Source organism: Mercurialis annua, linkage group LG1-X, assembly GCF_937616625.2.
Source record: "Mercurialis annua linkage group LG1-X, ddMerAnnu1.2, whole genome shotgun sequence".
Classification (NCBI taxonomy): Eukaryota; Viridiplantae; Streptophyta; class Magnoliopsida; order Malpighiales; family Euphorbiaceae; genus Mercurialis; species Mercurialis annua.
The window spans coordinates 68,537,677-68,563,925 of NC_065570.1; the positions used below are offsets into that span (position 1 = coordinate 68,537,677).

The following is a 26,249-nucleotide window of genomic DNA, read 5'->3' on the forward strand; positions in this document are numbered from 1 at the left end:
AATATGAAAACTACCATGAACGCTGAAGATTATTACTTTTTTACGGACATCATATATATACTGCTCCAAGTCAGAACCTCATAAACCAAATAATTTTCTCTCTCCTCAAATTTATCTCTTATTTCTCTCTCTCAACTCACCTTTTGTTCTTCGCACCAATCCGCCTCCGTCGTTCCATTTTCATCGTTTCTCTTCCATTTTCCACCTCCGCCGTTCCGTCTTCGTCTCGCTATCATCTTTCTTTTATCGTTTTGATTTCAGATCTGGAATTTTTTGTTAATTTTTTCATTTTCAGATCTGTAATTTGTTAATTTTTTTTACTGTTTTTTCACCATTAAACATGTATAAAGAGTATCTTTAAAGAATTTAATATTCATTTCATGTTATGTAGAATAATTTTGCGATTTTATGAAATAAAATTCTGTTATTTCTGCATTTTTCTTGTGTTTCTGCGTTTTTTTATATTCTGCAGAACGATTTGTTAATGATGATTGATTGCTGAATTATTGTAATGTCACAGTGTTGTAGATTTTATGTTGATTTTGTGTTGATATTATGTTGATATCAACCGTTTTTTTTATTTTAACTTTGGCAAATAAGATAATATTGTCTGTGAAATAAACTAAAAAATTAAATTAAATTAAATTGAGACTAGATAATGATATGATAGTATCGGGGAAGAAGACAAATAATGAAGTTGAATTATTATAATGTTACAGTGTTGATATTGTGTTGATTTTCGGTTGATATTTTGTTGATTTTAGTATTGGTGAAGAAGAAAATAATGATATGCAATGTTACAATGTTGATCTTATGTTGATATTGTGTTGATATTATGTTGATATTGTATTGATTTTATCATTAACGAAAAAGAACACATTATATGTGAAATAAAATAAAAGAAATTGGAAAAATATTAAAAAAATAAAAATTAGTGTAAAAGAAGATTGAAAAATTTAAATTAGTTAGTTTATTACATATGTTGATTTCGTGTTGATTTCATATTGATATTAAAACTGGCGAAAAACATCAACAGTAAAAAAAAGTCGAAATCCAAAAAAAATTCAAAAAATCAAAAAAATTAAAAAAAATTAAAATTAAAATATGTGATAAATATTAAATGCAGGAATATAATGGCGAAAAAAAAAATCAAAAATGATGAAAAAAAATGTTGTAAAATGGGAGTTAATCTAAAAAGTCAATTTTTTGTCAAAAAGTAGTATAAAAGAAAAAAAAGTTGGTATGAAATGTAAAGATTTAGAAGGGATGGTAAAAAAGTAAAGGCCTAGTCACTTAAAAAAACCCCACCTTATACTTTTTTTTCGTTTATACCCCGACCTAGGAAAATTTTCAAGTATACCCTATTTTGAGTTTTTCATTTTCAACTCTACCCTCAAATTTTAAATTTTGACAATTTAATAAATCTAATGATAAAATTATTAAAAATAACTAAATATAAGGGTGTTATGTTATCTTTTTTAATTTTTAAAAATACAAACAAATCATTTAACTTTAAAAAGTTTCATTTACATCCTTATAATTAATAAAAAATTTCTATTTTTTTTTTTTAAAAAATTATTCTCCGGCCACAATGGCCGGAGAAGAGCTGGCCGGAGAAGAACATCTTCTCCGGCCCTAGCGAGCTGTTCTTCTCCGTGGCTGGACGGCAAAGGGATTCAATGGAAGAACAAATCCCATGAGGGTTTGTTCTTCCATTGAAGAACAGACCCAAGAACAGACCCATGAGGGTCTGTTCTTCAATGGAAGAACGACCCTCATGGGTCAGTTCTTCCATTGAAGAACAGACCCTCATGGGTCGGTTCTTCAAGGAAGAACCGACCCGATGCCCGACGGGTCGGTTTTTCCTTGAAAAACGATCGATTTTCGCCCTTCGGCAAATAAATTTTTAGCGGAATATTTATAGTTTAATTTTTAAGGAAGAAGGTGTTTTTGGACTATTAATAATATTAACATTTATATATAATATAGGTTAAAAATGAAGGTTTAATTTGAACTTTTTTTCAAATAAAAAGAGGCCAATTTAACTCATTAGGGTAGAGTTGAAAACGAAAAATCCGAAATAGGGTATAATTGAAATTTTTCCTACGTCAGGGTATAAACGAAAAAAAAAATCAAGGTGTGGGTTTTTAAAGTAATTAGGCCAAAAGTAAATGTTGGAGAAAAAACAGTATTTTATATAAAAAGCCCAAAAAAATAGAGAAAAGGGATTGAGGAAATTAGACTCAGCACTTGATTATCAAAAATAATTCCAAAAATACTTGAGCATCTTTTTTTTTTCTGTCAACACTTGATCCCACCTTTTTATTTCATCTAGCACTTGATTCCACCTTTTTATTTCATCCAGCACTTGATTTCACCTTTTTATTTCATCCAACACTTAACCCAACCTTTTTATTTTGTCCAACATTTAACTTCATTTTTTTATTCATCCAACATTTAACTCCATTTTTTTAAGACTTAGAATTTAGATTTTAGAATTTTAAGGGTTTAGGGTTTATGATTTTAGGGTTAGGGTTTAGCATGATTTAGGGTTTAGGGTTTAAGATTTAGGATATAGGGTTTAGCATGATTTAGGGTTTAGGGTTTAGCATAATTTAGGGTTTAGGGTTTACGATTTAGAATTTAGGGTTTAGGGTTTAGCATGTTTTAGGGTTTAAAGTTTGGAATTTAGGGTTTAGGGTTTAGCATGATTTAGGGTTTAGGGTTTAGTATGATTTAGGGTTTAGAAATATAAGATTTTAAGTGTTAGGTTTAATGTTTTTATTAAATCAAGTGCTAGGTGCAATTTATTTTCTTTTGTAAGTATTGTCCGCAAATAAAAACGAACATAAGTATTTTTGAGATTATTTTAACAAAATCAAGTATTTTTCAACTTTTCCCAAAGGGATTCTACTAAAGCCCAACAAGGAAACAGCTCTAAAACTCTTAATCCAACAATTGCTAGGGACTTTGACAAAAAAATAAAAAAAAATAAAAATTGCTAGGGTTCATATAAATTGTGTGACTATCAATTGCCAAAGGCTGCGCGCCTCTTTTGCAAATCTGCATCAATCTTTTCTTCATCGCAGTGGTACTCTCAAAAGCACGAGAATGGAAGAAGAATTTGAAATAGCAGGGCCAATATTTAGAGATATAAGACGCTATTATTGTGAATACTGTGGAATTTGCCGATCGAAAAAGTCTCTTATCACTTCTCATATCCAATCACACCATAAGGTACTCTTCTTTTCTTCAACTTGTTCATTATACTGAGGTATTTTTAGCTCATTTTTCTGTACACCCTGCGGTTTCTAATTATGTAGATTGGACAAAATTATCAATAGGGTTTAGGTCAGCTTCATTTAGTTGGGTGGTCAGTGGTGATTTTAACCGAGTTAAATCAATTTGTTGAGTATTAGGAGAAATAAGGAGTTTTAGAGACTATATTTTCAAGTCTAATTTAGTGGGTTATGGAACCTTATAGTTGGATTAATAAAAGAGAAGGGTTTGATAACATTCAAATGCGACTGGACATTCGAGAGTTGGTCACGATCTTCAGCTAATAGTTGTGTTCAAGTTCTGCTTTTTGTAAGATCTGATCTTTTGTGCTCCCAATTTACTGATGTCAAAAGAATAGGCCAAATGCGACTGGACATTCGAGAGTTGGTCACGATCTTCAGCTAATAGTTGTGTTCAAGTTCTGCTTTTTGTAAGATCTGATCTTTTGTGCTCCCAATTTACTGATGTCAAAAGAATAGGCTTGTAAAAGTTACTGGATTCTAAGCTTTGGATGTTATTTTAATGTTCTCTTTTAACACGTTGATATTGTTTCTACTATGAGTTGAATGCGGCTTTGACTTTTGAGATGGCTATATGATAAACTAAAGTTTATCAAGGTGTTATCGACCAGACTAAAATGATAATCTAAAATCAATGAATAATTTTATTCTTATTATTTTGTTCTTTTTCCTATTGTTTAGGAAGAGCTGAACAAGGAAACAAGTGATGAGGGTAAAGAGGCCAAGTCAGAAACCTCTAATGTTTGTGAAGAATGTGGCGCTAGTTTCAAAAAGCCCGCATATTTGAAACAACATATGCAAAGTCATTCACTTGAGGTATTTTTTTTTTTGTGTTTGCTGTTGAAAATCTTGCACGTATCTTGATGTTTATGGATTCTTTTTGTAGTAAAGTCCATTCTTACCTTTGTATGCATGTTTCATATATTCCGATTGAATATTTGCTTTTAAAGTTTATAGAAATTTATGTCTACAAGCTGCTGTTTGACTCGGTCATTGAATTCAATTTTTTATTTTTTGGCATTTGCTACATAGATTTGAGGTGTGAGATTTTTTCCTTAATACTTTTCTGAGAATCCCATACTTTGTTTTTCATACATTAATTTTATTGTGGATTACTTTATTTTCAAGCTATTGAAAATTGATAGATTTGCAGGAATACTATTCAGTAACGAGAAAACATCTGGTGTGATAGTGTGAAGCATTGGATCCCACACAAAGAACTCCAAAATGCGAGAGGCCGGAAATTTGGGCTTGAATGGACTAGTATCAGGTTGGGAGACCTCCTGAGAAGCTCCATCAAGCAGGCCTCAGTCACGCGAGGTTTGAGGGCATCTTCTAGCATTTAATAAATTATGATTTTTGTGCCTGTGATTGTTGTATCTAAAGTTGATGCATGATTTGTGATTTTGTAGAGGCCATTTGTGTGTTCAGTCGATGACTGCCATGCCAGCTACAGAAGGAGAGATCATTTAACGCGCCACCTTCTTACTCATACTGGAAAACTCTTCAAGTGTCCCAGAGAGAATTGCAAGCGTGAGTTTGTTTTTCAAAGCAATGTGAAAAGGCATGTTGAAGAATTTCATAAAGAGAGTTCTTCAACTGATGTTGGCAAGGAGCAATATGTTTGCCAAGAAAATGGGTGTGGAAAGGTGTTTAGATATTTGTCAAAGCTGCAAAGACATGAGGATTCTCATGGTAAGTTGCTTTGCTTCTAATACTGTTTTTTTTTCCACTCATCCTCAAAAAGGTTCACTTCCATTTCTTTTTGTACAAGGAGTATTATTAAAAACAGACACAAATAATCTTTGCATCAGATTTTGTTTGAATATGTATTTTCTTCATTTGAAGTTTTCTTACGACACATAATAAGTATGATTGATCTGGAATGTTAGCAATTTATTGATTTTGCATTGTTGTCTCTATATGTAGTTAAATTAGATGCAGCCGAAGCTATCTGTCTAGAACCAGGCTGTATGAAACATTTTTCCAATAGTCAATGCCTTAGAACCCATATCCAGTCGTGCCACAGATATATGACTTGCGAGATTTGCGGGACAAAGCAATTGAAAAAGAACATCAAGAGGCATCTATGTACGCATGAAGCAGGAAGCAAATCAACAGAGCCAATTAAATGTCATTTTGAGAATTGTTGTCACACATTTTCTAACGTGAGATACTTTTGTTTGTATCATATGAGTGTTTTCTTGTTAATTCTTACAAATGTATCTAGTACCTACCTTTATCTCACAATCTCTTTATATGTGCAGAAAACAAATCTTAATCAACATATTAAAGCTGTGCACCTTGATGTTCGGCCATTTGTCTGCGGGTTTCCAGGCTGTGATGTGAGATTTTCATTCAAACATGTTAGAGATAACCACGAAAAATCATCCTGCCATGTTTATACTCCTGTGAGTATTTATCCCAGACCTGCGGTTGTCTTGTTTATCATAAAAGCTTCTATGTAAATGAATGAATGCCGGATCTTAACTAATCGCCTGGTTTTAGGGTGATTTTGAAGAGTCGGATGAGCGATTCAGGTCAAGGCCTCGAGGTGGAAGGAAGAGGAAATGTCCAACAGTAGAAATGCTGATACGCAAGAGGGTTAAAGCACCAGCAGATCTAGACGAATGTCGGGCTTGGTTTGAGCAAATGGAGAGTGAGGGTCAGTCACGAGTCTAACCTTCATGGACAGACGTGCAAATCACTTGTTACTGCAGTTTTGCTTTATGGAAATTAAATGTAATTGTGTATGAGATGTATAGTTCCTCGATAGTATATTGTAGGTGTTGCTCAATTAGAAAGCTAAGGATCTCTAAATAGATTAATGTTATCTGCGAGATGTGATAGTTTTGTATTGGTACTGATATTTTGAACGTTGTGATTTACGGCTCTGATTATAGTAATTTTAAGAATTTAACCAATTGCAGACATAAACTAGTGATGAATTTAAATATGACAAAATCAAGAATTTATATTATATGCAAATTTATAAATCAAGTACATAGGGCAAAAGAAAACATAATTGCAAAAGATATCTCCACATTGAATTGTTTATGCACAAAGGACTTGTAAAGGAAAGAGGGTAGGGGAAATTAATCAAACAGATGGCGTGCATAATAATATCATCCGCCTCTTGCTGTTGTGCTGCATCAACTGGGTCTCTGGTCACTGCTAACTCAGTCTCAACTCGGTCCTGCAAACCCAATTCAGTCTCATGGGTATCCTCATTTCCTACTCTCAACATCTCCGTTAGGAACAAAAACTACACTTCTCTTTCTCCCACTCAGAACAAGGTATTCTTCCTTCTCTTAAAATCATAAAATGCATCTTCATTTTTTTTTTAAAAAAAAAAACAAAAAAAAGGTGTTTAAATTATTTGATTAAGTTAGGGCTACTAAATCTTTCATGAGTGATAAATAACACTGAATCTGAGTTGGTATCATCTGTAGTTATGCAACAGAATGGGTGGTGAAGAATTTTCCTTTTTTGTTTAGTGTAGATAAAATGGAAAAATTTCTTGAGACTTGACAGAGTCCTATCCTATGCCTGAATTCTTGTATTTTGAGAAAACAGTAAAAACAGTTTAAAGGATTGGGTGAAATGTCCAATCTATGATACATGAAGGTGATGTGGGTAGTTCAAGTTCTATGAGTATGGTAATTTCTGTTGATTCCTTATTTCTTTTACTTGCTGCAAAAATAGGTGGGAGACCTTCATTAAACTAAAATTCTTATCAGTAGCGGCAAGGAGACCATCTTACTACCAGAAACTAGAAACATTCTCATTCTAATGGTTGTTTTATATTGTAATTCAGGACATGTTGTTTATTTCTTAGTATTTTCCAGTTTGAAAATTATATGCACATATTCCTTCAAGGGCAATACATTTAAAATGTCCGTCATCTTTGATCTTTTGAAGCATCTGATGTTCGGAATTGGCTGGATGTTGTTGCAATGGTAAACTATGGGGTAGTTCTTAGATTTTAGCTAACTTCAAAATGTTTCTTTTCTTCTATATATTCAAAATGAGCTAGAAATTAAGATACGGACAATGGTTACACAGTAGCACTATGCTGTATTGCGAACTTGTTGATTGGATTAATGATAAAATAAAACCCCTTGGTCGTGAATAATGATTCGATTTAAGGAAAGAAAATTCTTAGTCCAGTTCTCCACCTTTACGATAGAAAAAAGGATTGATCAAATTCTATTGAGTCCAACTCATAGTGATCATTTGTCAAAGAATTCATGCTTATCTAGTGATTGAAGAGCCGGGAGCAATTTATTTATGATAAGTATCTAATGAATTATTAACTTCTTTATTCAGTTGAATGAAGTGCACGAAGTGCTTTGTGGAAGAAATTTAAGAAATGGCTCACAGTACACTAAGTGCACCGTGACTGTTGCACGGTTACGAGGATGGTGGGCGCGTCTGTACGCAGTCTACCCCTTGCATTTTTGTAAAGAGGCTCTTTTCACATCCCAAACCTATAAGCTACAGATTGGGAACTTTCATAAATGAAATAATCGTCTCTAATCAGAAAATCATAATAATACTGTAATAAATAATTTGATTGTCCATAAGTGTGGTTTTCTCTTGATAATCATTATTGTTGATCGTTCTTTATTGAGAATTTTGGCTTCCACCGAATCATGTGAGTATTGGTGGAGAATGACATTCTAAATGTGAATCTAATAACTGTTTACAAGAGAATGAGATTTAATGTTAGTTTCACATGTGTAGAATTCTTTCATTCAAGCTGCTTGGACCAGGAGATCTCGAGGCGAACTTGCAAAGAGACCAAACCGGAAATCATGGAAACAGAGGACGGACATGTACATGAGGCCATTCTTACTGAACGTTTTCTTTTCCAAGAAATTCATCCATGCCAAAGTTATGCACAGAGGAACGAGCAAAGTGATATCAGTTGCTACTACAAATGCCAAGGATCTTAGAAACACTTTACCATCACTTATAGATCACAATGCTTGTAGAATCATCGGGAAGCTTATCGCTGAGAGATCGAAAGAAGCTGATGTATATGCAATTGCTTATGAACCTCGAAAGAATGAGCGAATTGACGGTAAGCTTGGTATTGTTATCGACACTATTAAGGAGAACGGGATACTATTTGTTAAAGCTTAATCCTTACTTCCTGTTGTAGCATCACTTGTTGTAAATGACATGTCAAGAACTAGTTATTATCATTCCCTTTCCACCGGTAGTTTATATTTTCACAGTTTTATTAGTTTTTTTAATAAATGCTCTGCTTTAGAGTTTTGTTTGCTTTTTGGTATGTTTTTGTTGTTTATGTTGATGGTTGGTTTCCAAGTGTGTTTTCTTGTTTGGTCTTGATGATTTGGGCTTCATTGATAATGATTTTTTGTGATTTCAGCTGTTGATCTGTTTTATCTGTTCAAATCTTTCTCGTGATGTTTTGGACTTGCATATTGCATAGTTTTGTTGTTTCAAGATTTTTGGGATGGTTCAGACTTGCATGTTGCGGATTTTAGATGAATTAAGAGTTTATGTAGCTTCAATACAATTATATAATTTTATCTTTGTAGGTCCGCAAGGCGATCTGTAATTAAAGTGCTGGTGTTATAGCATGTGCCTTTTGTTCTATATTAGTTAGCTCATTATAATTTTTTGGAAGCTTATGATTGTAACTGCTAATTTCAAATAAAAAAAGAGTGTAATATATTTTTCTTTGCTTTTACCATGTGTCTTTAGAATGTGATACACATTGACCTTCTAAATTAGACTCTAAAATTTGAAACTCAACATTCAGTTCAATCCAGTTATATTCTAAGAATGAGTATGGTAAAATAGTAGAGAATTAAGGTCAATTCTACTCAACTTACTTATCTATATAAAATTTAGTTTAAAAGTAAGGATATCATTATAAATATACTTAAAAAGAATAAATTTTTTTGATTAAACTTGTAAAATTATCAAGTCAGATTTTTTAAATTTAAATTTAATCTAACTTGTAAATTCAAGTAATTTGAATTTAATTTGACTCAATTAACAATAAATTAATTTCATATATGTTCGAATCAATCTTTTTGAGTACGCGGTACATGAAGTACTGTAAACAAATTTCAACTATAAAGCATCACTTTTAAATCTTTCACATTTAGACTTATTTTCACTCGAGTCAAATAGGTATTTATGCAAGAGGACACAACTCTAGCTCCAAATATTAGATACCTATATATATGAATATTGTTTGAACCCGCAGCTTCGTTTAAATTAGAAAAATACCTTACCGACTCTTCTGCGCCCGGCATATTTTTGGAATCGGTTTTGATTACTAGTCTGACTCCACTCCATTATACCGTAGGTACTGCAACTTGTGTGTTGTCTTGAGAATAAGAAAAAGAAAAGGAGATGATTCTTAGTTGAAACTATGAAAAAGCCAAGAACAAAGGAGTGGTTGTTACTGACAACAATCCACTTTCAAAGATTTGTCAAAGCTTCAATAAGTTGTGTTTATTCACACAATTTTAAGTTTTGTTTCAAATAATTATACAACCGACACTCGCATTTATCACTACAATTATAGATTTTGCATAATTTATTAATTGCTCTTCTAAATGATATGCAATTTCTAAATTGAAGATCAAGAGATATAATCCAGTGAAAATTTTGAGTTTCTGTTAATTAAATCTTAATTAAAATTTAATTGTATGAATCTTTTACTCAACACACTGTACGTTGATGCAATATCTTTTTATTTTCATGGAAATCATGATTTTCACTCATTAACACAAAATACAAAAGGATGCATGGTGTAAGAAAAATGGCAAGTTCGTGTTCGAATGTTCACAGAGAAGAGAATTGTTGCGCGGATTGAATGGTTAACTATAGTTTTTATCATAATCTAGGTCTACTAGTTTATGATAGATTGATGCTAAGTATTTCTAATACTCTGATGGAGGATATCGCGGGGTTTTATTGCCCCGCAGGTATAGATTCGTTAGTTATTTATGACTTCTAAAATTGCAAACTGAACAGTATTATTTGTGTTTGATATTTTTTATCTATATTTTAATTTTTTTAGATGGTAGTGTTGCATATAATAAAATGATAGTTGGAATGAAATTAATAAAAATTATTGAATTAGTTAATTAAAAATAATTTTTTATAAGTTCATCTACTAAAAACTTTTATTATAACTTTTTAAAAATAATACATTATTTTAGATAAACATATATTTCATCCATTTTTATTTTTTAAAATTATGATAAGTTACACTTAAATAATTTTAGATAATTGTTACAATAGTAAATTAAAATTTAGACTATATTGTTATTAATATATGAGTTAATTTTCATTTATGATAAAATGTTAATAAGAATTATAGTTTTAGGAATATTATTTGGGAAAATAAAAAAAATAAAATTATTCTAAATAATTAAAATATAACTTCCAATAAAATAAAGGAACTAAAGTTTTAACTTTGTAGATATATTAAAGGCCTAATAACTCAAAAAAAACCCTCACTTTTAATTTTTTATTCAATTCCACCCCGACGTTGAAAATTTGTCAATTTTACCCACTTTTGAATTTTCCGTTTTCAATTGTACCCCAATTTTTTAATTTTTGTTAATTTTTTAACTTAAATGATGAAATCATTCAATTAACTAAGTTTAAACATGAAATTAAATTCTTTTTTATTCAAAAAAGTACAAATAAGTCCTTTATTTTTAAAAACTAACTAAAACTCATAATCATATTAACACTAACTTAAATTTTTAATTAATTTAAATAAATTTAAATAAATTTTAAAAACGTACAATTAATATATGCTAGACATGGAGAATGTTTTAAACAAATTTCCAAATAAAAAGACGTTAATTTAATTTTTCAGGGTACAATTGAAACACAAAAATGCAAAATAGGGTAAAATTGACAAATTTTCAACGTCAGGGTATGATTGAAAAGGGGCTAAAAGGTCGGGTTTTTTTTAAGACATTAGACCTATATTAAATATATTAAAAGAGACCAATTAACTAGTGCCATGTCAATGGTTGTAGGAGTTTCTTACAACCACGGTTGTAGAAAAATTTTATTCAAAAAGAAAAAAAGCCTTCCTTTCCACAAAAATAACAATTTAAACACCACTTGTTATATGTAACAAATAATAAGTATATTTCTCGAAATTTTGTAATAATAGTCTTGAAATCATTTTTCGGCACCTGAATACATGGCACACCATATGAAAGTAGAAGCGAGACTTGAGTTTAATGAGATCAAAATGATGTCGTTTACAATGAAGTGCTGGAAAATAATCACGGAATAAAATTATTAAACTTAAAAGATAAATCATTATTTGTCATATTCTAAAGATACTTAAATCACTTCAAATGATATTTTTTTCGCTATAAATATATCTTAATTTAAAAATGGCAAAAGGTACAAAAAAACCCCTCAGGTTTCACCAAAAGATCAAGACAGCCCCTAAACTCTTTTTGGGGTCAAGACAGCCCCTTAAGTTTATTTTAGGGACAAAAAACCCCCTCCGTCCCTATCCTTCCGTTTATTCGCTGACGTGTCCGTTAAACTAACTGCCTCTGTCATCTCACGTTAATGAATTGCTGACATGGCACAGTGATGAATGCTCTGTCAGCAAATTTATTACCGTTTGGTAATAAATTCAAGAAATCAAAATCCCTAACCTCTAATATTTCTCAACCACCATTGTTAAAGTTTCAAGTTTTTACCCTAAAGTGACAATAAACAATCAATAGAAGGTCAGTTGGAGGAATATTCTTGCTGTGACATTATTCCTGGTGTGACCCTACATGAGCGTGTAAAAGGTAAGGTTTTTTGTTCGTTTTCTTTGTTTAATGCTTAAAGATCTGGGTTTGTGGGGTAGTGGTAATAAATTAATCAGAAAATGCCAAGAGATGTACGGCTGTTCATTAAAAAATTGTAGAAAATTCATGTTGGGCTTTTTAGGGTTTATGTGAACTGTAATTGATTTGGGGCTTTTATGGAATGAGAACTGTAATTGATTTGGGGCTTTTTAGGGTTTTGTGTAACATTGATTCAGGGCTTTTAGGGCTTGTGTAAAGTTGATTTGGGGATACTTAGACTGATTGTGTGTTTTAGGACTGTTAGGGTTTATACATGACTGATTTGGGGCTTTTATGTTTAATTGATTTAGGGCTCTATTGCATTCTTGATCTTTTGGGCTGATTTGAAAATGTATATGCTTTGTTGTTTCAGAATGGTGAAAATTATAGATGTTTGCTTCCATTTTGGTGGGAGATGGAGTAACAATCCAGACTTTTGCTATGTGGATGATGAGACTGAGTTCATACCCAATTTTGATGCAGACTTCCTAGCTCTCACTCATATTAGAGCTAAGTACACTGAGGACCTTGGTTTCCCTAATGTTCAAAAAATTTTCTTTTGCCTTAATGAGAAGCCCCTATCAACCCATATGTTTCTGGCCCAGTCAGATGATGACATCCTTAAAATTGTGAACAAGAAAAAGGATCGTATTAGGCTGGATATTTATGCTGATCACGATATTGATAATCCACTTATAATTGAAGATATTCCAAGACTGAATTGGCATGATTCTGATGGAGATGATGTGAGTGTTGATGGTGAGTGTCAGGTACATGTGGGTGAAAATGGTGATGGTGAGGGTGACAGGGGGCCAAGTGCAGTTGATGTTGAGGAAGCTACTAAGGGTGAGGCAGTTATTATAAGTGAGACAGAGGGTGACAATGGGACTGAGATTGAGAGTGTGCCTGATGTTGAGAGTGAGCCAGAGGATTCTATGCCTGAGGTTGAGAGTGTGCCTGATGTTGAAGCTGATGGTGATGAGTTTGAGGCTGGAAATGAGTATGATGCAGGAAATGAGTCTGAGGCTGGAAATGAGTATGATGCAGGAAACGAGTCTGAGTCTAATGCTGAGATTGAGTCTGATGAGTCTGAGACTGATGCTGAGGTTGAGGATGAGTCAGAAAGTGATAGTGATGAATCTAATGCTGAGGTGGCAGAACAAGGGTCAGAAAGTGAGAGTGATGAGTCAGCTAATGATGAAGGTCATAGGTCAGATGGAAATGGCTCAACTTATTATTCAAGTGATGATCTAGGGTCATATGAGATAGCAGGCAGTGGTAGTGAAGAGGACGATGCAAAAAGAAGGAAAAGTGGAAAAAGGAAGTATAGCCATAAAACAGTCAGTGATCTTGCTTTAGGAATGACTTTTTCTGATGCCAAAGAGGTTAGGAAAGCAATATCAAACTACTCAGTGACACATGGGAAGCCAGTGAAGTTCATAAAAAATGAACCAGATAGAGTCAGGGTTAAATGTGTAGAACAAAACTGTCCATTTCTTTTGTTAGCTAGCAGACCAAACAAGGATGAAAGGATGGAGATCAAGACACTAATACTGGATCACAAATGTGGTAGGAAGTTTCAGAACAGAAGTGCAAGCTGCAGATTTGTTGCTGAACATTTTGCAAGAATTCTCAAAATGAATCCTTCGATGAAGGCAAAAGATATAAAGAAACAGTTGAAGGAGGAATATAGGGTGAATGTGTCACAAGGCATATGCAAGAGAGCTAAGAGGAAGGTATTGACAGATATCAATTCCAATTACATAACTGAGTTTGCAAGGCTTGATGCTTATGCAGGAGAGCTTAGAAGAACAAATCCTGGGAGCAAAGTGGAGGTTGAACTTTGTCCAATTAGGCTGAGAGATGGCAAAAGGGTTTTTAGGAGGCTGTTCATATGTTTTGAAGCTTGTAAAAGAGGCTGGTTGAATGGATGCAGACCCATCATTGGCATGGATGGTTGTTTTCTTAAAGGGGTGACCAAGGGAATATTGTTATGTGCTGTTGGTAAGGATGGGAACAACCATATGTTCCCAATTGCTTGGGCCATTGTGGATGTGGAGGACAAAGACAACTGGAGATGGTTTTTACACTGCCTAGTTGAAGCTCTGGATTTGAAGAATGGTGTGGGATTGACAATCATCTCTGATATGCAGAAGGTAAGTCAAAGAGTTTAACTGTGTTTTGTGTAAACTGTTTATCATCTTTGTTTCTGATTGTGGACTGTGTAGGGGTTTTTGTGTTTAGTAATAAACTTCAGGGGTTTTTTTAAACCTAGTAATAAACTTCAGGGGTTTTTTTAAACCTAGTAATAAACTTCAGGGGTTTTTTTAAACCTAGTAGTAAGCATTCCATCAAACTGTACATTAACTTTGCTTGCTGTTTTCATGTAGGGTTTGGTGACTGCTGCCAAAGAGGCAGTCCCAGAAGCTGAACACAGATGGTGTGCAAGGCATGTCTATGCAAATTGGAGTAAGGACTGGCGAGGAGGTGAATTGAAGCAAAAATTTTGGGCTTGTGCTTGGAGCACATATGAAGAGGAGTTCATAGATAATTTGAATAAAATGGCTGCTGACCATGGTGATAGGGCTGCTGGGGATTTGATGAAATACACTCCCACTGCTTGGTCCAAGGCTTACATCAGTGCAAGGTGCAAATGTGATATGGTAGACAACAATGTCGCAGAGACATTCAATTCCTGGGTGAATGAATTCAGGGACAGACCACCAATTACACTGCTTGAAGAGATTAGGAAGAAGGTCATGACTAGGATAGCTCACTACAAGAATTTCACAAGCACATGGCAAGCTGACTTCTCACCAGATTGCTTGGGGTCATATGAGTGCAACTTCTTACTGAGTGCTGAATGTGAGATACTGTTTAATGGAGATGATGGCTATGAGGTCAGCCATGGTGATGACCAACACAGTGTTTCATTTTCTAGAAGGTCTTGCACTTGTAGATTATGGGATATTAGTGGGATACCATGTGCTCATGCAATTGCAGCCATATACCATGCTGGTGGAAACCCTTTGGAATACATTTGCAATTGTTTCAACAAGACTATGTTTCAGAATGCATACCAATTTTCCTTACAGCCTGTTAGAGGGGTTAAGTTCTGGAATTGTGCCTCCTATCAGCCTATTGAGCCTCCACCTTTCAAGCAACAACCTGGTAGGCCTAAAAAGAATAGGGTTAGAGACAAACATGAAACAAAGAAGACTACTGCCTCTCATAAGTTGCAAAGACAAGGTGGGAATGTGAAGTGTGGTATATGTAAAGGGTTAGGACACAACAAAAAAACTTGCAACAGAAGAAATCATCAAGGAGGTCCTTCTAGCATAGAGACTGAAGGGGGTCATTCTAACATGGCTACAAGTCATGGAGGACCACCACCAGCTGTCCATACTACAAGTCATGGAGTGCCACCACCAGCTGTCCATACTACAAGTCATGGAGTGCCACCACCAGCTGTCCATACTACAAGTCATGGAGGACCACCACTAGCTGTCCATACTACCGGTCATGGAGGACCACCACCAACTGCTCAAGCCAGTGTTGGAGGACCACTAACTCAAGAATCACAGGTATTATGATTTTTATTTTGTCAATATCTTTATTTCATGATTATTAATGAGGACATCTATATTGTCACAGTGTTTCTCAAGGTATTACACAGGAAATGCCAGACAGAAATTGAAAGTTCGCAAAGCACAGGCTAGAAATTTTGCAAAGACATTAGACAAACAGAAGGAGCAGCAAAATAGTGGTGTTGGTGTGACCTACGATCCACCATCTGGAAGGACTTCATTCCTTGTGAGTGGTTTATTTATAGTTGGTTAATTCTGGTTAGTTTGTATGTACCATTTGTATAAACTGTCTGTCATCTATGCTTGTGTCTATGTACTGTGTAGGGGTTTTTTTAAACCATGCTTCAAATCTTAGGGGTTTTTTTAAACCTAATACCAAACATTAAGGGTTTTTATAAACCAACTATCTTTTGCAACTGCAGGGGTCAGTTACTGCAGCTCAAGTGGTAGATCCTGGAAATGCTCCAGCTGCCCAACAACACACAGATGCATGGTCATTCAGATATTCATTGAGACAAAGGTCACCACTATTAGCTCCTTCACAAAGGGCAACTACAGAAGAAAGGAGGAAGATCAACTTCAGACCAGATGGTCAAGCCCCTGTTAATTTGCCATTCACACCTTCATCTGGTATGACATACGGAGGAAATCCAGCAATAACATTGACAGAATTACAGCGACAAGCACGTAAGAGGAAGACCCCTATAGACAGTGGACAAAGCAGTCAACAGCTGCCACAATCTCAACCTATTTTGACAAGAAGGAGGAATGTTGAAGAAGCAACTGAAAAAACTGCATAAGGGCTACAACAAATGTTGTTTTGATTATGATTTGCTTAGACTTTTTTTTGTTAAGGGCTGGTGAGCTCATTTAGACACACTTATGTGCTTTTGTTAAGGGTTGGAATGCTCATTTAGACACACCTGTAGCTATTTTTCAATGGTTTTTTTGCACAGAGCTTATGTGCTCATTAGCTACAGTTATTTTGTAGAGGGCATATGTGCTCAGTGAGATACACTATATGTTAACCTTAGTAAATGAAAATGGATGTTTTTGCAAACTATTATGCTTGGATTTTAATGTTCTCTCTTTATGTCAGTCACTTTACGTTCACTCAATTGCATTTTTATTTCATCAAACCAATTTTATTTCATCAAACTAGAGCAATTACAATGACAAATCCAATTACAATCCATGATAGTACTAAACCAAACTTGTACATCTCTTTCTTCCTATTACACACTTTGAGTTTTTCTTCTACCATCTCCTTCTCATCCATTGCTCTCCTTACATCATCAATTGTCCCTATCACATCTGATCCACGTTCCATATCTATGCGCAACCGTCTGTTATCCCTTCTCAGCATAAGTCTTTCATTATGCAATTCATTCAGTAACACCATCAATCTTTCCCCTATTTCTGGATCAATCCACCTAAAGAAACCACAACCTCCTCCAACCTGCATTTGTTCCAATAATTCACATAAAGAATGAAGACATTAGCAGATAGTAAGGGCACCATTTTAACCACAATCAAAAAATACCTTTACTGCATAAAATCAGTCATACAATTCCAACAAAACAATGGACTTACATGATAATTAGGGCATCCATAGAATCTTCTTCCTGGATTAGTTTCTTTCCATGAGGTGTATATTTTTGCAATATTGCAGCAATTGCAAACAGGAGCACGAAGTCTTCTGTCGCGATTGAATGTGACATCTTCTCGACTGCTATAAACCGATGCTGTAGAATGAGAGGCTTCCATTCAAGATTTCGTAATTAGGGAATTCACTAGTTGAGTAGAAGAACTTGAAAGGGAGTGGAGAAATAGGAATTTTGGGAAATTAGGGATTTTGAGAGGTTAGGGATTTTGATTTCTTGAATTTATTACCAAACGGTAATAAATTTGCTGACAGAGCATTCATCACTGTGCCATGTCAGCAATTCATTAACGTGAGATGACAGAGGCAGTTAGTTTAACGGACACGTCAGCGAATAAACGGAAGGATAGGGACGGAGGGGGTTTTTTGTCCCTAAAATAAACTTAAGGGGCTGTCTTGACCCCAAAAAGAGTTTAGGGGCTGTCTTGATCTTTTGGTGAAACCTGAGGGGTTTTTTTGTACCTTTTGCCTTTAAAAATTTCAAGCCTACTTTTGTTTTTCCGGTACCTGACAGATGATGTTGCAATCTGGGCATACTGCATATGCCATGTGTCTGTTACTTTTTGGTGTCTAAAACTAAAAAAAATTGAGAGTTAGTTCAAATTTGATAAAACTAAAAGTTCGTATTAAATATAAAAAACACATTAAATTTTGTGATTTTTTAAGCGATTAAGTCTTTATTTAATATTATTACAATATAGTAAATTTATATATTTTATAAATACTGTTAAAAATAGACAAACTTCTTTTTATCATTGTTAAAATACAAAAAAAAAAAAATGTTTTCATATATACGAAGTAACATCATATAATTATTTGATTAGTTTTAAATATTTTCTATTTATTTCTACTCTCTTATTTCTAATTTCTACTGTGATCAACAAATTATAAAAATATATCAGCATTTCAAATGAATATTTATTTTTAAAATTTTATGTCATCATATATAAATTCATTTTACAATCTTCTAAATATTCATGCTAGACATATTATGGTTGAAAATTAAATAATTGTATTTTTAAAAGGTTAAATGTGTAAAAAATAAAAGTTTAAATGTGCAATAGAAACAAATAGTTTATGAGTTAAATATAAAAAAATAGTATAGTTTAAGAGTCGAATTATACACTTATGTTATCCTTCACGCATAGAGGTGGCCACAGTTCATAACTCAGCGGTTCCGGTTCGGAACCTCCAGGTCGCGGTTTAAGAACAATTAGAACCGGCCCGGAACCGTCTAAGTGACGATTCCATAACGGTTCGGAACCGGCCGGTTCCAGTTTCGGTTTTGGACGGTTTAAAAAAAATTAAAGTAAAATTAAAATGTAATTACTAAAAATATATAATTTAAAATAAAATAACACTCGGAGATAATATTGTAAGAAAATAATAAAATAGATCAAATTTTTAATATTATATATAAATATTAAAATTAAATAGCACTTTATCGACGGGTTCGATCCTTGAACCGCCGGTTTACGGTTCAAAATATTTGAAACCGGCATGGAACCAGTCGTTCTATGATTTTGGGCCGGGTTTGACCGGGCCGGTTCATGGGCTAACCCGGCCCATGGCCAGCTCTACTTTACGCACTTCGAAGCTTTTTAATACACGTGTTCCGCCACACTGGACGAAAAGGAGTTAGATCGGAAGTGGAAGGGTTAAATGGAACAACATCAAAAATTAAGAGGTATAATAGGAAACTAAAAAATTAAAAATCTAGCCGAACAAAAACGTATAATTTAAGAGTTAAATTATGTATTAAGGCTTCAGAAATTACGGAGCTATTAGTCTGCAAATAGAGGTGGAGTTTTTTTTTTAAAAAATAAATTAGAGATGGAGTTTAATATACTTATTCAATATAACTGTACAAATAATCATTTTAAAATAGAGTTGTGTAGTTTATCGATATGTGAAATATTTTTAACAATTCCAATATCTTCCATAAGAAGATAATGGAGATAGAACTAAAAGAATAAAAATAGTTTTATAAGAATGAGACTAGCAAAAAAGGAAAAGTACAAGGACCTAAATATAGAGTTTGCGTTTTCCTTAAAACAAAGTATGAAAGAGAGGTTAGAGGACAATAATGATGTCAGTAATTGGAAGCTTAATGGACGGTGACGGTCTTTTTTGTTTAACCTTGAAATTCACGCCCTCTCTCTGTAGCGGGTCCCACGTAGTATGGCGGGAAATACGTGACGTGCGGGAAAAATACACACACCCAATCACTGCCCATAACAGTCACAATCTTACTCCGAATCTCAGCCGTTGGATTCTCTGATCTCTCCTTCCAGTATTCCACGTGGTGGGTCCCCCTTTTTCTTTTTCTCTTATAATGAGACATCGACCTTTCACGAGCGGGTTATTTAGTGGGCCTAACTCTATCCAATAATTACTTGCCACGTTAGTACTTCCGCTAACTCTAGCGGTTTGGTTCGTCTGTGAGATAATTAATTCCTGTTAATCTAATTTTGAAGAGTTAATCCCTATTGAACATTTACGACTGACACGTGGCCGTTGTTATACAAGCAAAATATAATTAAGAGCTACGATTAGACTATTGAAAGTTCATTTTGCCTAAGAAACGACATGGATACTGTCATATATAGTGCTGATGAATCTTAGTTCTAGTTTGGCTAAAAACAAAACCTTAGCTCTAGCTCTTTTTTTTCTTTTATATCGTACATGAAGTCTCGATTATGAGACGGTATTTTTAAATTTTATGTAGCCAGGTCGTCTTGCAGGAGATAAATTCTAGACTCAATTTTTAAACTATGGTGTATATATATATAGTTTTTGAATCCATAACCTAACTTAAATTAGGAGAGCGTTTTACAAAGCTATCGGTAGTTAGAGGCTATAAACTTTAGTTCTTATATATCTATTATAGGCCAATTTATAAATTTAGAGCATTTTAAAATTTAGATATATTTTTTAGTGTTTTTCTTTGACTAGTTAAATTAAAATGTAAATTCTATTTATTATTTATTTTGACCATTTTTAGATAGTTTCTAAATTATCGCTAATAATTACTTTATTTAATAAGTAAATTTACACTAATTATCTTTATAGTTTGTAAGGATAAAATATACTATAAATTTCAATTTTGGATAACTCCACAATATAAATTAAATAATTTAATATATCGTGAAGTTATCGTATATTTATTTATGTTTTAAAATTAGTTAGCATTTGCAGATAGTATTGTGTAATAATAAAAGTATTATTAAAGTTTCTAATAATTTAAATTTTTAGATTAATAATTATTTAAGAAAAGTGAAAGAATTATTTTCACTCTCACCATCAGAAAAATCAGAAATATAGCTTCTGCAGGTATATCAAATTATATTCACGCATATAATTTGCAAATTGCATAATTGTATTGTTATAAGTATTTAGTTTTGTTTTTTTCCCTCTAATTATTGTTTATTCCTCGGAAAGTAATTGTTTGATCATGGTTCGTATGAAATTTGCATTTTGAGATAATTAGAAATAAAAATGGTCCATGTGTGATTCCTATTTATGAAGTGATGTCAAAAGTCCATGGCGCATACTCTTTATGTGCAATATGATAGCTTCATTTTGTGGTGATTAATTGATTTATTTTAGATAATTTAATTTAAAGATATATCTCATGTTTAATGTAAGCATCCATGTTTAAATAATTTGAGTACTTCAATAAAATATGACAAAGAGATATACCATACAAATAAATGAATAGAATCAAAATCAACTTTCATATAAGATGAGCATAGTGCAAAATTATTATATTTTTTTTCATATAAAGTTTAATCAAATTCGCAATTTCAAACATAACAATTGTATAATAAACAATAAAATAAAATATATAATTTATAAAAATAGGTAGTTCATACAAATTGAAAGCTTTGTAAATTTAAAAAAGGGAATTAATTATATATTCTTATCTCAATTTCATATAGATCATCTAAAAAATCCATGTCATGTTTTTAGTGTTAATGCAACTTATTTTTTTTTAATCTTATTTTCCCTTTTAAAAGGGTTAAATGGAATATAAATGATATAGAGAGAGAGATTGTGGGATGTAATTATGAAGTTTTGAAAGAGTTGCTACTAATACTAATCAAAAGTCACTCTCCCTAACAACAAAACAAAAATGTGAGTCTCTCTCTATCACTAAGTCACACACTCTGCTCATAGAATGTGATGATGTCTGTTGTATTAAATTGAGATCACGCATCTTCCACAATCGCGATTATTACATCCCTAACACCCATCATCAGCGCCTCCTTTTAACCTCTCTCTTCTTACTTCTTCTCCTCCAAAATTAGCAAAAACTCTCTTAAACACTAAACATAATGGACCTCACTCTCGTCCCATACCAACATTTCTCTACTAACCATAATAACATTTCCACTTACGTCAAATACAAAGAATGCATGAAGAACCATGCTGCTTCCATTGGCGGCCACGCCAATGACGGCTGCGGCGAGTTCATGCCTCGCGGCTCTGATGATCATTCCCTCACCTGCGCCGCCTGTGGCTGCCACCGTAACTTCCACAGACGCGAAACCGCTGCGGATGCCGCCACCAATGCTAGACACCACCATCATCAGCTCCGTCATTTTGAACATCTCATGCTTTCTCCTTCTCCTCCGCCGTTACTGCATGGTGTTTCTGTAGTTAACAAGAAACACTTGATTACTGCTTCACCGCCGGATGCCCACTGTGATGATATTCTTGAAGATATTAACGACGATCATGACCGGAGGTCGGAGACACCCGAAAGAGAAGAGGTGGGTCATCATGTGGGGTTGATGGCGTCTAGGTCCCCTTCGTCATCAGCTAAGAACAAGAGATTCAGGACAAAGTTCACACCGGATCAGAAGGAGAAGATGCTTAATTTCGCAGATAAGATTGGATGGAGAATTAATAAGAACGATGATGGTGCATTTAATCAGTTTTGTAATGAGATTGGTGTTAAGAGGAATGTGCTTAAAGTTTGGATGCACAATAACAAGAATGTTCATCGCCGGAGGGACCATGATGTTCAAGAACATCCTAGTAATGTGGCTACTGCTGCAGTTGCTCATCCTCCGCCGCCAGTAGCGTCTCAGGCCATCGGAGTTTAATGCATGCCTTCAAATATTACTTTAGTTTGATCAGTTACTAGCTAGTCAGTTCTCTATCTTGGATTAACTGTATAATTAGTGTATGTATAGAGGCTATGTACGGTGATTGCTTGGTTAATTAATTAACTGTTGGGTTATTTGATGCTAACACGTAGTATTTATTTATTTTAATGAAAATAACCTGCGTCTTTTCATGGTTAAGGTTTTAATTGGTAATTAATGTAATTGATCTGATATATAATTATTCTGCATGATACTATAAGATAAACTTTTATGCAAGAATGCCGAGCAGATCAGTCATTAGAACTTAACAATGGATTTAAATCATTTGTACAATTTAAGTATAGCTTATGAAATTATTTGTGTACTTTTTTTTTGAATTTATTTACTTCTATGCTTTGACAAATCTTACTTTAAAGTTAGAGTACATTTGACTCACCATATACGGTATGGGGGTGATGTCTTATGAGGATGGACATTATTGTAGCTTTGCATAAAAGTAAAGGTAGAACATAATATTATATTATATATATTACAATGAAAAAGCAAAACAAAATTTAAACATGAAAAAATAAATATTATAAAGGTAAACGAAAATAATTTTAATTTTTTTGTAGGTGGAAACAGTATAATATTTTCTATTTAAAATCTGAAAAAAAAAAAGTAAAGGTAAAACATAATATTATATTTATGAATTTAAATCATTTTAATTATGCATCTCAAGTTTGAAATGTTTGGGACCATTTAAAAACAACATAAATCTTTAGGATTTACAACAAAGTAAATCCTAACGAGTTTTGGGATAATGGATGGTGTGGGTATCCATACTCTTTTTTTCCTATTTTAATGATTAAATTAATTTTTTTTTATTTTGCTTACTACATTTTAATTTTAATTCAGTGAGAGATTTTTGGCTCAAATTAATCGTGTGGCAGCCAGATTTTATTTATTTTTACTTAAAAACTTATCATATATGCATAATTTGATTTAAAAACTCCCCTCAAAAATAAATTCTGCATATTTGGCAACTTTAAAGGTAAACTAGCAAAATTTAATTGTCATGTGTCAAAATTCGACTGTCACGTACACTTCGAAATAAAATTTAAATTAAAAAATCAAAATAAAAAGAAAATTAAAATTCAGTCACTAAAAAAACACAATATCTAAATATCCACATGATGAATTATCTTAAATTTTATAATAAAATAAAGTTTAACATTTCAAAAAGGCTAATGGGCAAGAAAAAAACTCTAACCTTTGTTTTGGTTTTCAATGACACCCGACGTAGCAATTTTTTCAATTTTATCCTATTTCTGGTTTTTTATTTTCAATTGCACCATAAAATATTAAATTGACTCTTTTCATTTGGATAATATTCAAATTAGATCTTTTATATTTATCAAATAATTAATCTAAATATTCTTTAATATTATAAAGTATACAAAAACCATGTCTTCTTCATAATAAAAAAAAGTAATTATATATAAAAAATTAATTATATTTAAAAAATTAATTAATTTTTTTTAAAGTTTTCGAAGGAACATCAGCTGCTCTTCCTCCGGCAGCTCCTCGCCTGAGGAGAACTCCTCAGGCGAGGAGCATCTGCTGCTGGACCTCACTCATTTGATGTTTTTTTTAATATTGATATTTTTATATTTTAAGATTTATTTGAATTGTTTTTAAGTTTAACGGCTTGTTTAAATTTATCCAAATAAAAAATTATAAAATGATCCTTAAATGTAATTGTTTTACATATTTTTATCCTTATAATAAAAAAATTATTTTTTTTAATTTAGGGTGCAATTGAAAATCAAAAATCCAAAATAGAATAAAATTAAAAAAATTGATACGTTGAGGTGAAATTAAAACAAAAGTCAATGTTTTTCCAGCCTCTTAGCCTTTTAAAAATAACATTCAACAAGAAATGGTGTAAAATGAAATTAGGAAAAAAATTACTTCTTCTATTTATAGTAAAAGGCTAAAATGATTAAAATAACTATTCCGATTAAAAAACTCTAAACTTTATAGAACTAAGCCATTTTAAATTCATGAAAAGTGAGATTTATGGATTGAAAAACTTCATCATTTAGATTAAAGTTAAAATAATAGATTAATAAATTTGTATAAATAATTTTAAACAATTTGGTTTCGAAATTAAACATCAATTTATTGTTTTACCGATTTGTTAGATTTTGATTTTATTTAAAATATTTAACGGTTTTGAATATGACTTTACCAAGAAATAATGTAAACATATTTTATAATATACTAACAAATAAGTTATTGTAAAAAATGAAGTGAAACCATCGATTACAAAAGGGTTAATGTTAAAAAAATTAACGAACTTCACACGTTTTTTCATTTTAACCACGCAGTTTAATTTTTCTCATTTTCATGCACGAACTACCACTTTTTCTCAAATTCATGCACGGTGTTGAGGTATCACGGCTCCATTGGTGTAATTCGCTGAGGTGGAAGTCACTTTACACCAATGAATGAGTGCCACCTCAGCACCATGTATGAATTTGAGAAAAAATGTTAGTTCGTGCATGAAAATGAGAAAATTTAAATTTCGTGATTAAAATGAGAAAACGTGTAAAGTTCATGATTTTTTTTGACATTAACCCATTACAAAAAGTATAGAACATTAATTCTAATGCTAGTTTACCATATGTTTACCGAAAATGTACCAAATATTTACTAAATATATAATTTCATTAAACAATAGCACCTATAAAAACTCGATAACAAAAATTGATAGTTTACTAAATGGTTACCAATAGTATGCCATACTTTGAACAATATCAATAACTTAAAGTTTATACAAAAACAAACAATATATCATAATGTAAAACACAAAACAACTAATTCATTAAAATTCAAAAACAAACAATAAATAACAACCTGATTTTTCTAGAAATTTATCGAGTCTGAGTTCATGCTATCGGTTCAACCTCCTACGCTATCAATACTCTTCAAACTTCATATTGCCGTTTCGATGAAAACAAGGTTTCAATACGTTCCTGATGGTTGTCGATGTTAAAATATGCTGGAATTTGTCTATTCTTGATCAAATGCTCCGTAAACGCTAAAATGAAAGCTCCACAATCACTAAAAAAACGTCACAAATATAAGAAAATAATATAAATGAAAAACTAAAGAGCTAAAAGAGTAACAAATATAAACAAATGAATAGCAAATGGTATTTATAAAAGTAAACATAAAAACTTAAAAAATTATAACATCAGAAAACATAGAACATAAGAGTTTCTAAATCACTGGTATACATAGTATTTACCAAACAGTATATATATTTGGTAAACCATTGGTAAACATATAATATACTTAGAAAACCATATTAATTATAAATTGAAAAGTGAAAACCGTATATATTTGAGAAAATGTCACCATATATCCCAAAATCTGAAAAGTTTATGTTAGTGACCCAACATAATATTTTTAGCAAAAATCCCTCATTTTTTAAAATTTCTTTGCACGTCTACCTACAAAACTATTGTATTCCTTTTATAACCCCACTTGAGGACAGAAGAAAAATGAAATTTGTTGAGTTAGTTTGTTGGAATCGGGCTGTTGAAACCAGATCGCAGATGGCCAAACTGTCGACCTCCGGTGGTCGGACTGACGGCCGCTTGCTATACTGGTGCTATTGTTTTGTTGTAGTTATGATTGATTTACAGATATCACCATTATTAAAGCTCATG

The 26,249-nt window shown here is 32.6% G+C and overlaps 5 protein-coding genes across 6 annotated transcripts; 4 read left to right on the forward strand and 1 right to left on the reverse strand.

The window, feature by feature from the left end:
* Window positions 1-2,974: 2,974 nt before the first annotated feature.
* On the forward strand, window positions 2,975-6,223 carry LOC126665814 (transcription factor IIIA). Its single transcript, XM_050358741.1, has 6 exons — window positions 2,975-3,237; window positions 3,981-4,115; window positions 4,712-4,994; window positions 5,229-5,467; window positions 5,567-5,710; window positions 5,808-6,223. The coding sequence occupies exons 1-6, from the start codon at window positions 3,112-3,114 to the stop codon at window positions 5,979-5,981; spliced, it is 1,101 nt and encodes a 366-aa protein (XP_050214698.1). The 5' UTR covers window positions 2,975-3,111; the 3' UTR covers window positions 5,982-6,223.
* Window positions 6,224-6,315: 92 nt separating this feature from the next.
* LOC126665815 (uncharacterized) lies at window positions 6,316-8,526 on the forward strand. The gene is made up of 2 exons (XM_050358742.2): window positions 6,316-6,595; window positions 8,046-8,526. The coding sequence occupies exons 1-2, from the start codon at window positions 6,407-6,409 to the stop codon at window positions 8,445-8,447; spliced, it is 591 nt and encodes a 196-aa protein (XP_050214699.1). The 5' UTR covers window positions 6,316-6,406; the 3' UTR covers window positions 8,448-8,526.
* Window positions 8,527-11,711: 3,185 nt separating this feature from the next.
* On the forward strand, window positions 11,712-17,498 carry LOC126678406 (uncharacterized). 2 transcript variants are annotated; one of them, XM_050373309.2, is made up of 5 exons: window positions 11,712-12,127; window positions 12,540-14,322; window positions 14,557-15,750; window positions 15,821-15,979; window positions 16,176-17,498. In XM_050373309.2, exons 2-5 carry the CDS (start codon window positions 12,541-12,543, stop codon window positions 16,551-16,553), a joined length of 3,513 nt encoding a protein of 1,170 aa, XP_050229266.1. In that variant the 5' UTR covers window positions 11,712-12,127; window position 12,540; the 3' UTR covers window positions 16,554-17,498. The 2 variants fall into 2 exon arrangements, with proteins under 2 accessions (XP_050229266.1, XP_050229262.1); XM_050373305.2 differs by having other exon boundaries at window positions 11,712-14,322.
* LOC126678415 (uncharacterized) lies at window positions 16,863-17,888 on the reverse strand. The gene is made up of 2 exons (XM_050373315.1): window positions 17,347-17,888; window positions 16,863-17,212 (listed from the first exon to the last, which is right to left on the reverse strand). Exons 1-2 carry the CDS (start codon window positions 17,518-17,520, stop codon window positions 16,907-16,909), a joined length of 480 nt encoding a protein of 159 aa, XP_050229272.1. The 5' UTR covers window positions 17,521-17,888; the 3' UTR covers window positions 16,863-16,906.
* A 3,643-nt stretch (window positions 17,889-21,531) lies between these two features.
* On the forward strand, window positions 21,532-22,728 carry LOC126672018 (zinc-finger homeodomain protein 2-like). The gene has a single exon (XM_050365902.2). It carries the CDS (start codon window positions 21,754-21,756, stop codon window positions 22,525-22,527), a length of 774 nt encoding a protein of 257 aa, XP_050221859.1. The 5' UTR covers window positions 21,532-21,753; the 3' UTR covers window positions 22,528-22,728.
* Window positions 22,729-26,249: the final 3,521 nt, after the last annotated feature.

What these genes read in the sequence shown, in the direction of transcription:
- LOC126665815 (XM_050358742.2), top strand. Translation starts at nt 6,407, where the DNA reads ATGGCGTGCATAATAATATCATCCGCCTCTTGCTGTTGTGCTGCATCA. An exon ending in TTTCTCCCACTCAGAACAAG is followed by an intron (nt 6,596 to 8,045) that starts GTATTCTTCCTT and finishes TCACATGTGTAG; the next exon opens with AATTCTTTCATTCAAGCTGC.
- LOC126672018 (XM_050365902.2), top strand. Translation starts at nt 21,754, where the DNA reads ATGGACCTCACTCTCGTCCCATACCAACATTTCTCTACTAACCATAAT.
- LOC126678415 (XM_050373315.1), bottom strand. Translation starts at nt 17,520, where the DNA reads ATGGAAGCCTCTCATTCTACAGCATCGGTTTATAGCAGTCGAGAAGAT. An exon ending in ATGGATGCCCTAATTATCAT is followed by an intron (nt 17,213 to 17,346) that starts GTAAGTCCATTG and finishes GAACAAATGCAG; the next exon opens with GTTGGAGGAGGTTGTGGTTT.
- LOC126665814 (XM_050358741.1), top strand. Translation starts at nt 3,112, where the DNA reads ATGGAAGAAGAATTTGAAATAGCAGGGCCAATATTTAGAGATATAAGA. An exon ending in ATATCCAATCACACCATAAG is followed by an intron (nt 3,238 to 3,980) that starts GTACTCTTCTTT and finishes CCTATTGTTTAG; the next exon opens with GAAGAGCTGAACAAGGAAAC. An exon ending in TGCAAAGTCATTCACTTGAG is followed by an intron (nt 4,116 to 4,711) that starts GTATTTTTTTTT and finishes GTGATTTTGTAG; the next exon opens with AGGCCATTTGTGTGTTCAGT.
- LOC126678406 (XM_050373305.2), top strand. Translation starts at nt 12,517, where the DNA reads ATGTATATGCTTTGTTGTTTCAGAATGGTGAAAATTATAGATGTTTGC. An exon ending in TCATCTCTGATATGCAGAAG is followed by an intron (nt 14,323 to 14,556) that starts GTAAGTCAAAGA and finishes GTTTTCATGTAG; the next exon opens with GGTTTGGTGACTGCTGCCAA. An exon ending in CTGGAAGGACTTCATTCCTT is followed by an intron (nt 15,980 to 16,175) that starts GTGAGTGGTTTA and finishes TTGCAACTGCAG; the next exon opens with GGGTCAGTTACTGCAGCTCA.